Source organism: Capsicum annuum, chromosome 6, assembly GCF_002878395.1.
Source record: "Capsicum annuum cultivar UCD-10X-F1 chromosome 6, UCD10Xv1.1, whole genome shotgun sequence".
Lineage (NCBI taxonomy): Eukaryota > Viridiplantae > Streptophyta > Magnoliopsida > Solanales > Solanaceae > Capsicum > Capsicum annuum.
Window position 1 is genome coordinate 68766623 of NC_061116.1, and position 12162 is coordinate 68778784.

Sequence of the window (12162 nt, forward strand, 5' to 3'; positions counted from 1 at the left end):
AGAAGGGCCTGAGAGGATGAGTAATGAGTATTACTTACCTAATTAGTTTGGATACATACAATATGCAAATTGAGAAGGGTCTGTCTGGAAGTGTTCCCATTTTTGCTTCTGCCAGATGACTCTCTACCTCTTGTTATTGATATATAACAACACATAAAGACAATGACATCCAATTAAAATAAATTCTTGAAGTTTATAAATCTCGAGTTTCAAGTTCCACCAAAATTCATTTGATTTTCTATGTGCGGAATGAATTACTTTGATGTCACTAGCCTTTCTATGTGGTGTATAATGTATAATACCAATAACAAGTACAGAATTATCCAGTAGAAGGGAATACAAAAACATTTTGAGATGCACCACTTCAAGTCATGGGCTGTAGTCGGAGCACTCTGCTAAACAACACATGCGCTTTTAAAATACCAAGTCTCTGTGCTCATGACTCATGAGCAGCTGTATAATGATAATTGCATACTTTTTAGTTCATTTTCATCTCAAATTCTTCATGTTCATTATACTTATCCACATCTTACAGCACCCCAAGATTGAATTTCACGAGAAGTGATAAACATGCTCATGAGCTGCTGCATAAAGATAATGGCATGCTTTTGAAGTTATTTTCATCTGTAACTCTTCACATTCGTCATGCTTGTCCACATCTTACGACACTCCAAAATTGAAGCCCGCGGAGTCATAAACCCATCTCAGATTTAGAGGCTAACTATTTCATTAGGCTTCAAAAAGGCACTTTATTTCGTAGCATACCTACGGTGTTGTGCTCACAATTTAAAATGGCAGGGGAGGCGGCTATATTTGTTTACCAACCTCAAGAATCTCCTTTGCCCTTCTCAGTTTCTCCTTCATCACAGAAAGTATCCATCAGATAACAACGTGACAATTTTAAACATTAATCTCATAGTAACATACACACTTGAAAGGTTTTAAATTTGCGCGGCAACAAACTCTCAAGCTATTTACCAACCTCTTTTTCGCGGTTGAGAAATTTGAATGAATTACCACAAGCTCCGCTTAAGCATTCGACATACATTTAAGTTATCTTGATATTTTTTTCTGTTAATGAATACCGACATGAATGGAACATTTGTTGAATGACATACAACGATCAAATTACAGTTATTTTTCAACATAAACTTCAGCCAAAATACTAAAACAACATCCAAATTACAGTCACTTTTCAGTAAAAATAATAGCCAAATTCCAGCAAAATACACTATCTAAATCGCAGCCATTTTAAGTAAAAAAAAAAAACTAAATTCCAACAAAAAGATCAGCCAAATTTCAGCAAAAATAATATCCAAGTTGCTATCATTTTTGTGTTTTTTCTCTATTAGCTTGTATTCTAGCTATGAGCAGATACCGCAACTTCTCCAAAAGTGTCACAATTGGCTTGTCTCTAGCATCAATTATCGTGCTATTAAGCACTTCACACAAATTATTTAACAAAATGTCATGCTTAACATTTGAAGAGAAATGCGATCTTGATCATTCACTAGGTTTTTTTTCATTTAACCAAGTAGCAGCATCAAGATCTAACTTTGAAACATTCTTCATGCAATCATCAAACCTTTTGACAGTACTAGCCTTTGCAGCAGCCCAAAGTTCTTCTTTTAATGTGACACCGCCAAAGCCATTATTTTTTAAAATTATTATAAAGGTGTCTAACACAGAGTCTGTGACTCACATAAGGTAAGACATCATTAAATGCTTCAATAAGACCTTTTTGCTTGTCAGACATAAACGTCCAATCATTTTCACCTATACACAAATCAGCATCCAAATGATTTAAAAACCAAGTCCATGTCTCTTTACTTTTCTTTTCTACAATCGCATATTCAGTAGGAAATATATTGTTGTTAACATCGAGGCCAATGAAAGATAACAATTGAGTCCCATACATTAGACCCTTCAATCAACACCCATCCAAGCCTACTATTTTTCTACAACCTGCTCTAAATCCAAGCTTACAAGCAGCAAAATAGATATAGATTCTTTGAAATCTTTGTGGCTCGTTGGGGACCTCGTTGTCAGTAAGCTTCATATATATTGTGTTGTCTGGATTTGTTCTATTAATCTCATTGCAATACTCCCACATCATTTTGTATTGATCTTTAATATCACCATCAATTAATGCAATAGCTTTTATCTTAGCTCTTTTAGCTTGAGATAAGGTCACATGAGCTCTTAGTTCGACACTTACTTTATCCCGAAATTCTGCCACTCTTCAATTTCTATTCGATCCAACTTCTTTGAGGTACTTTCTTGCAATGAAAGATGAAGTGATTGTCCTATTTTCATAATGTCACTCCTTACAAGTATGTACGGTATCATAAGTTCGAACCTGGAAAGCCTTATCTCTTTGTATTTTTGAAGCCTTGATTTTTCATTTGCACTCTGGATGATGTATACAAATTGCTTCCACTCTTAAATTATCATTCCTACACCATTAAATATACTCTCCATTCTTAATCTCATGAGTTGCTATAATATTTTTAAAGTCTATCTTTGTATCAAAGACATATTCGAGACCTAATACTGTGTTATTTATCTCCATCGATCTTTGAATTGTACTGAGAAAAGTTGAAACTTTCAGTTTCAGAATCACAACAATCAAAATCTCCATCTATATCAGCTATCTTTCTCATTATTTCAACACTAAGGAGCTCCCCCTCTTCTAGAATGCTTTGGTTCCTCTTCCCATGTGTATCAAATGTAACATCATCTGATAGTCACTAAAATTTTCACCTGATGAATTTTCATACAAAATATGTTGTTTATCATTTTCTCCCATGTTTGATTGATTTACTGAATTCATTTTGTCCATCTGTATCCAAGTGTTCAAAGTATATCTCAAGCACATTGTCCTTTTGGATGTTTTTTCTAACTGCGTATGCTTCAAAGTCTGTAGAGATCAACTTTCATTTATTATCAGATTTTCCACACCGTTGCAAAAAGGTTATCGAATCATTCGCATAACCACATAACTCTGCCATCTTCTTGAATTCAACAAGATTCAGTTCTGCCGCATTTACATAATCAATGTAATCCATGTTTCCTCCAACGTACTGCTTGTCTGGTGTACGCTTCATAATTTCTCTATGATATATTTTCACCGTGACAAATGAAAACTCGGTTGACAAATCTAAAATTACAAAAAGTGAACTTCATAAAGTGTTGTTACAGATCAAAAAAAATTCAAAATTGTTGTTTCTTGCAAATGAACTAACATGATTAAGCTAACCATATTGAAAACTAGCAAACTAAATTGCCTTACCTAGATTCCAAGAAAACCAACAGATTTTGAGACATTACTCTACCAAAATAAGCAAATGAACTATTCTTCTATATTTGCTCAAAATCAAGGTGAGAAACAATATGTGCTCTAATTTGAATAATTTATTATCAATTTGAAAAAATAAAAGAATCTCACCATAGAAAGGAGGTGATCGTCTATCACTGTTGCGTCTTAAGAACATTATTACTTCCTGATAATTGGTGCTTCTATAGATTCGATTCGGGCTTGATATGATTTGTTGTTTCAAATTCTCAATTTAAAGTTGGGTGGAGGGTTATGTTTTTCCGAAGAAAAGAAGACAGAGAAACAGAGTATATACTTTTGGAGGGAAATAAACTAATCTTACCTGCAGGTGGGTTTTTTTTTTTTTGAGGGAAAAAATTAGCGTGATAGAAAAGCGATTGACTGCTGTTAAAAAAATTAACAATGTTAGGGTTGTATCTATACCACTTTTTAAATAAAAAGAACTATTAATGCACCAATTGAAAGAATATGTATTATTTTGTGTCTAAAGTAAAAGATAATATATGATTTTGGGCCTTTACTCAAAAATAGTCTCTATCTATGTAAATTGATACAATGTAACAACATAGAGTTGGCATTGACAAAGTGTAGCCAAATCTCCTAAACTTCACATCAAATACCCAAATTAACCTTTTTGGGCAATTTTCAATTGCCAAAAACTATTTTCTGTCTCTTCTTTTAAAATAATTATTAAATATTTTCTCTCTTTTACGTCAACATATTTTACTTTTTATTTTTCAAAATTACTTTTATCTGCAATCGTGTTTTGCTCTTTTTTTCCCATTTTCATTCTCAGGTTTTCTTTTCCATTTTTTTCTTACAATCTCTCAATTAACTGCTATTCACTTCATCCCAAACACATGGAATCTTCCATTTCCTTTTTAAGTTTTTCTTAATTGTCTTATTTTAACAAAAACTAATTCATTTTAAAGTTTTCTCACGCAAATCAAGGTTGTGATTTATGCACAACTTGATAGAAGATTGGTGTTGTGTTACTGTGTTTGTTGTTAAAAGTAATGACTAAGAAAAATTAATGACAAAATTTTTATAATAGTGTGGGTAGTGATTTTGATTTTAAAGATTGTCTTTTAAAATTTTCAATTTTATCACATGCATGTAACATTTGATTATTTAAAATTAAATAATTTTATTTATTGTAAAAAATTTTAATGAAAAGTAAAAATTTAATTTATTTTTTAAAGATTCTTCACACTTTAGTATAATAATGTAAATCTAAATATATTTTTTTAGTGTAAGCACCTATTTATTTTACATCATCACTTTTGTTTTTGTCATGCACTACCCCTTTCTCTTATTGTCGGGTATTTTTTTTTTTTTTGGTTTCTATATTTATAATTTTTTCTTGTTTTTAAAATCAAATTTTTACATAATCATTGATTACATTTTTATTACATACAGATTGATCTATAGAATTTCACGCAACTAAAAAGATGAATAATTCATAGATAAAGAGAATTTTGATTTCTGGTACATATTGCATAACATAATCTATAGATTAGACAATAAATTAATAGTGCATAGTGAATTTGGTAAGAATTACACAATTTTATCTTTTGTTTACCTCCTCTTCTTTTTAATACACTCTCGTTCATCTTTTTATTCTAAAAAAAAGTATAATGATATTACTGCATCATCTAGCAAGTCCAAGCTCTTGATATATTCTTATAATACGATTTTTCTAACTTAGAATTCCATTTAACTGTCATTAGAAACAAAAATTAGTCACTATAAAAATAGAAAGAAACTTAAAAATCCTTTATACACAACAAAGACATTGTAGACATCTAAAATTTGTGGAACTCTTCAAAAAGAATCCAAATTCTGTTAGAATTCTAGGAGGCTACTTTACCTTAAATCTCGCCTATTTAAAGGGTAACATATTCACAAATTCCGCCTATTTAAAGGGTAACATATTCCCTGAAAAAAGCATCTTGAATATTCCTTAAATTCTGGGTATTCGTAAAAAGATCAAATCTCCAAAGTCTTAATAAATTCATGAGATATTTATAAAGAGGAGATCTCCAAGATTTTCAAAGTACCAATAAATTCATGGGATATTTATAGATCAAAACCTGTCTTCTTGATAATCAAATACATCAAGAAGAAGAAGACAAACCCTCCTTCCTTTCATGGAGATCAAATTCAAATATTTTTACGTTCGAAAAATATGCCACTAACAGTCCTCGAATTACGGAGAATTCATATCCAAATATTCAAATATTTCTACGTTCGAGAATTTATTGTCCAACAAATTCTGGCCCATCCAGTGGGATCAAATATGCCCTTCATCTCTTTTCTCATAAATCAGATCTGCAAATCTGTAGCCGCCGCATAAAGATGGAAGCTCTGTTGTTACTTTAAGACTCGTCATCAAATCTACACTTCGACAAGCCTTGAAGTAGGGGACATTTGTAGACATCTAAAATTTGTGGGACTCTTCAAGAAGAATCCAAATTCTGTTAGAGTTCTAGGAGGCTAGTTTATCCTAAATCCTGCCTATTTAAAGGGTAACATATTCCCAAATCCCACCCATTTAAAGGGTAATATATTACCTGAAACAGACATCTTGAATATCTCATAAATTCTAGGTATTCGTAAAAAGATCGAATCTCCAAAATCCCAATAAATTCACGAGATATTTATAAAGTGGAGATCTCCAAGATCTTCAAAGTCCCCAATAAATCCATGGGATATTTATAGATCAAAACATGTCTTCTTGATAATCAAATACATCAAGAAGAAGAAGACAAACCCTCCTTCCTTTCATAGAGATCAAATTCAAATTTTTCTACGTTTGAGAAATACGTCACTAACGGCCCTCGAATTACGGAGAAATTCATATCCAAATATTCAAATATTTCTACATTTGAGAATTTATTGTCCAACAGACACATAAAGAGTTATAATCGAATAACCTTTTGAGAGAGAAAAAAAATAATAACTGTGATAATAGTGTTATATAGTTTGACTTTAAAATTTGCGTAAAAACTATCAAATACCTTTGAAAGGAGTAAAACTTGCAGCAATCAAAAGAGAATCACCACACATGTAATATAAACCTTAATTTTTTCGGCGAGATAAACCTTTACTTTTTTTTGGCTACTTCATTCGGCGACAACACACTTGTTTCGTTCAATTTTTCTATCAAAAATTTGCAACTGAAAAAGAAACACAAGAAAATGTTAAAAAAGGAAATACATGTCAATTGTTGATTATACATAATTCATATATAATCTTTAAATTCATTAACTAAAAAGAATAAAGAAAGACAGAAGGATGACGATAATGAATGTAAGAAGACAACTTGAATTAAAATTAAAATCAATAAAACTCAAAATAAAAAGAAAAGAAGAAGTAGAAGAAAGGTTGTATTTTTGTAGTAAAGTATGATCAAAATATTATTTAAATAGAATTCTAGATTTTTTTTATATAAAGTAAAATTTTAATTGATTTGGAAGTGTTAAATATTATGATTTATTACTTAAATAAAATAAGAACTTTAACTAATTTGTTAATGTTATGAATAATTAGAATTTTAGGAATAGACAATTGAATTTGGATCTAAAAAAGTAAAGGAAGTAAAAATTTTAAAAAAATACGTTTTTGCCTTTTTGGGTACTATAAGCTTTGTAATATATATTATTGTTTATGTATAATTAGAATTTTATTTGAGGATTATAGAAAAAGACAATATTAAGTTTCTTAAAATCAAATTTAGTTGATCTAGAATTCTTAAAGTAGTGAAAAAAGTATCAGTTGTCATTAATTTTGATATCTTCTAATAAGGAATGACTTCACCATAAATATATTTAATTAATTTTCAATTCTTAAATATTGAAAAAAATAGTGAAAAGACGATTTTGTCTAAAGCAAAAACTTTTAGTGAAGGATAAAAAATTCAAATGATATTTCTAAGGCGCTTCACACTTTTAATATATTATAGATATATTTTATATATATATATTGGTGACGATTCCTTCTATTTCATAATTCACAAACCTATTGTGACAATTTTATTCTCTGCTACAGTGAATTCTAATAGGTAGAGAAGTCACCTTCTCCAAATAAATTGACCCTAAATCAGTAATAATTTTGATTAAATTTTTATCTTTCTTTCACATTTCCTCTCAATTTTATGATTATTTGAAAGTTTGCAGTTGAATGAACCTAATTATAGGAAAAGTGGAAAGCAATTGAAGTTAGAGTAAATACGTGTGTATTTTTGTATCTCTTAAAAAAGCATAACTTTTTATTAGTTAGCTCGTTAATGTCAATTAGTTTAGATCTCCTTTTTACCAATTTTTATTTGACTATTTTTTTGTCAATTATATTAGTATAAATAACATAAATACCAATTCTTTTGAAAGTAATTACACTCTCTTTCACTTTTTAAATTACTTTATTCTCTTTTTCTATTAATATACATAACATAGCCTACATATATATATAACATTCTGTGTTATTGAGATTTTTATAATATGTTTAGGGAGTTAAAACTTTTTATAATATTAAAAAGATAAATTGTATATTTATGTAATTTTTAGATTATATTATAGTGATATATAAGTGTCAATATCTCTTTGAAATAAGGGATAAGGTCTACCCACACAATATCCGACAACAACAATAAATCCAGTATATTCTCACCTAATAAGGTGTGGGGAGAGTACATAGCACTACCTCTAAAGAAGCAGAGAGACTATTTCTGATAGACCCACACAATATCCTTTCAAGCGAATATAGTCAGATATATAGGCTCTTGTACTTGGGCCTGATGATCTGATCCAGATTTGAAGAATAAACCGGAGCCCATTATACTGCTCCATTTCAAACTACCATCTGAAACGGCAACTCCACAGTCCACTACCAGTTTCCCCAATCCTCTTCCAAATCTCTAACCGGGTTTCTGCAATCACCGTTTCCTAATCCGCCGTCAATGTTCCGACAGGGTTCACGATTCCTTTCTCGTGCCTCCACGATGAGGTGGTGCCGCCCATTTTCGACCGACCTGCCCGCGGAAGCCGCTGCAGATTCGAACTTCGTGGAGGCATGGAGGAAAGCAATTCCCAACGTTGAACCACCAATTACTCCCTCTTCTTTCATGGCTACAAGGCCTGCTACTCCATCATCCATTCCCTCTAAGCTCACTGTCAACTTTGCCCTTCCTTACTCTTCTGAACTCTCCGGTAAAGAGGTATATATACCCATTTCCATATAAATTTCCTATTCATTAGTGCCCTTTTAGACAAATTAGTTGGTATTAGGATGAATGAATACACAAGATTTATATAGCTGATCTCGACTAGTTTTGGATTTAGGTTTTTGATTTACCTTTGCCTTGTTTATGTACCTCGGACATCTTTAATTTTTTGCTTTTTTCTTATGAATATGTGGGATCGTTTCATTTGTTTCGCTTGATTATTTGGACAATTATAAAACTTCTCAATTTCCTTTTCCTATTTTCCATTTGATCGGAAGTCTATTCCTTCTGTGAGTTACTGTTCATTTTCCTCCGAAACCATCCATGTCCATGTCTTAAAACGTGAGACCTCTGATGCAGAATCAGGCAGAGGTGAATTTAGGATTTCTATGACATGGTTGCACCAGTGGCGGAGCCACAGCCAACGAAGGGTGGTCAGATGAACACCCTTCATCGGAAATTTTTTTCGAGTATATAGGTTAAATATAGATATTTATGGTTATATACATGTTGTTGCACACCCTTGACAAGCTAGATAAGCATAGTCCAGTGGTCAAGAGTGTGCATTTCCGCATCAACAACCCGGGTTTGACCTTGGCAGGGGCGGCAGTGCTTTATTTTCTTTGTTTTTTAAACAGTTCTTTGCCCAAGGGAAAATATGAACACCCTTAACCAAAAGTCTGGCTCCGCCACTGGGTTGCACCACTAAAGAAAAGAAGAAGACAAAATGTAATAAGTGGGAATTGATCTTTAGTCCTCTAGGTAATTAACTCAAAACTTTCAACCAAGTGCACCATTTATCCTACGTGTACCATGAGTGCCAAAAGATAATATTAGTACCAATTTTAGTATATATATATATATATATATATATATGTACATACATACGTGTACCATGAGTGCCTAAAGATAATATTAGTACCAGTTTTAGTATATATATATATATATTTTATGGAACGACCATGGGTTCACAACTTCACATGCCCTATATTAGCCTATTAACTCGCCCCTGATTATGGGTTAAAGCCTACATAACAAGAAAAAGATGCCCTGGATAGATGGGCTTAGTAACAGATACAGTAATTATATAAACAACAGTTGTAACATTTTTGAAGTATAATTTTCATGCTCCATGGCTTTTACATATATATTAGGTTACATGCTAAATTCACACTTTATTGTTACCTTATCCAAAAAAATAAATAAATAATTTTAAACTTTTCATTTTTCCTCTCTCTCTCTCTCTCTCTCTCTCTCTCTCATTCTCTGTCTCTCTCTCTTTTGGCATGGGGGGTTGCATTCCAGACTTCTGTTCACACTTAGAGAGCTGAGTGAGATAGCAAGGAGAGAATTGACTAGATTACATATGTTTTTTTAATCAAGTTAGATGACAGATATGTATTACCTTTAGTATGAGCGACAGTGATGTTCTATCTATAAGTTTATATACTTTTGCGTAATTGTTTTCTAGGCTGATGGATGAGTTTCATTGTCATTTATGTCGTAATTTCAATGCACAGCACGAAATATAAATTATTTTTCTTTTATAGTTTGTAAGGTATGAACTTGTACTTCTTCAATTGCTACTTCAATATTTTTCCTAGTATCACTTGTATAATATATAGGTCAAATTAATATCTTAATTAACATTCTTATTCATACTTTCTCACTTAAAATTTAATAAAGAAATAAGCACCCACGTTGAGGATAAGTAGCTCATGGCTTAGAGGTGTTATACAAATTCAATTTTACGTAGAAAAGCTTCAAATGGTTGGAATATGAAGATCCTTGAATTCATCTGAGAATACCTGGGATAGATAAGTTTTGATTTCATCACACAGCTAAGAATTGATTCTAACATTCCATTTGGCGAATTGGCTGTGGCAGAAATACATGCCATAAAATTTTTCTGACTTACTGAAATATATCAGCTAAGATAAATCACTAACACATATGGGTGAGATGGGGATCTTATCAATTTGAATGCAAACAAATAAGGATCAAAGCATACCTCCTTTTATCAGCTCCACTGTTGTTATTGAGTTGATTTAGCAATATTTCTCCTCCCTTTCACTCTGTCCATTCTTTCATCAACAATATCTTGCACATGGTGACAATATTTAGAGAAGCTTGGAGTATGCATTCTGTTCCATAATCTCGTTCACTGCTTTTTTGTTCTCTGTTAAACACATCTCACATCTAATTACACTTTTCATCTGTCATGAATATTTAATGTCGTTAAAGTTCAAGCTCATGCTATATTAATACTTGTCTGAAAGTGCTAGGAACATCAATAAAAAGCTTCTCAACACCATCTCTTTCGTATCTCTTGTATTAAACTCCACAACGGTCAATCAGCTCAGAAATTCGGTGCCATAATTTATTTCCTTGGCTTTTAATTCGGCAGGTTTTGCTAGGGTGGTCATTTTCACAGATCATTAGTTAACATATTGGAGAATCTGACTGTAGTACCCATTAAGTTTTAGATTGCATACTGGATCCAACCTGGATCAGAGTAAAATTTGTTGTTCAGTGTCTCGACATGTGTCGAGTGATGTGAGAAGCCTTGTGTCAGATTTAAGGTATGCATATGTGCATAGCCCTACGTTATCTGCAAAATTATGAGTTTGAGCTTGGCAATTCATCCTTTTTGCATTATATTCCAGGTTGACATGGTTATAATCCCCGCAACTACGGGACAGATGGGTGTCTTGCCTGGGCATGTGGCAACAATTGCTGAGCTAAAGCCTGGTGTGTTATCAGTCCATGAAGGCAATGACATCTCGAAGTATTTCGTGAGTGGTGGGTTTGCATTTGTTCATGCAAATTCTGTTGCAGATATAATTGCTGTTGAAGCTGTACCACTTGACCGCATCGATCCCAATTTGGTTCAAAAGGGTCTGACTGACTTTACACAGAAGTTAAGCACTGCATCAACTGATGTAGAGAAAGCTGAAGCCCAGACAGGTGTTGATGTACATAGTGCGCTTAATGCTGCACTTACTGGTTAAACAGGCGGAGGTTTATGTTTGTTCTTGTTCAGCATCCTTTCTCCTGTGTGCTTGCTTGCTTGTGCTCGCCGCCCGCTTTTCAACAATTTTACCTGGAAGAGGTATGGTGCTACCTGTTTCAAGCCCCACATCACTTGAATAAACATGCCTGAGACAAGATTTCCTTTCTTGCACGTGGTTAGTTGCCGCGTTTGCTGTACTTCTAAACTGCATTTATCAGAAATAGATTTATTCAATGAAATCTTTTATTGTTTGTTTCATCTTGGGATCTTTTGCTTTACTTCCCAGTTATCTTGCCATCATATTGTGTTAATTCATCTTTGCGTAGATGAAAAAAGGCTACTTCCTGTCAGATTGAAGACCTTGACTCCTCGAAAAAGATCCTTCTGAAACATAATATTTTACTACCTAATACATGTCCAAGCGCAATAAACAATCTCTCTGTCTATCGAGTGTAGGTTTGGTCATCCATGGGGCTTTTGCTAAGAATGAAGAGAAGATATTTTGCTTGCTCAAAACACCCCATCTTTTACTTATATTACACTTCCATAATCACCACTCACCAACTACAGAAGAGACCTCCAACTCCTAAC

General features: G+C 32.5%; 1 protein-coding gene across 1 annotated transcript; it reads left to right on the top strand.

Annotated features, from left to right (window-relative positions):
• Nucleotides 1-7920: 7920 nt before the first annotated feature.
• Nucleotides 7921-11829, top strand: LOC107873355 (ATP synthase subunit delta', mitochondrial). Its single transcript, XM_016720174.2, has 2 exons — nt 7921-8552; nt 11225-11829. The coding sequence occupies exons 1-2, from the start codon at nt 8295-8297 to the stop codon at nt 11567-11569; spliced, it is 603 nt and encodes a 200-aa protein (XP_016575660.1). The 5' UTR covers nt 7921-8294; the 3' UTR covers nt 11570-11829.
• The last annotated feature ends 333 nt before the right edge of the window (nt 11830-12162 follow it).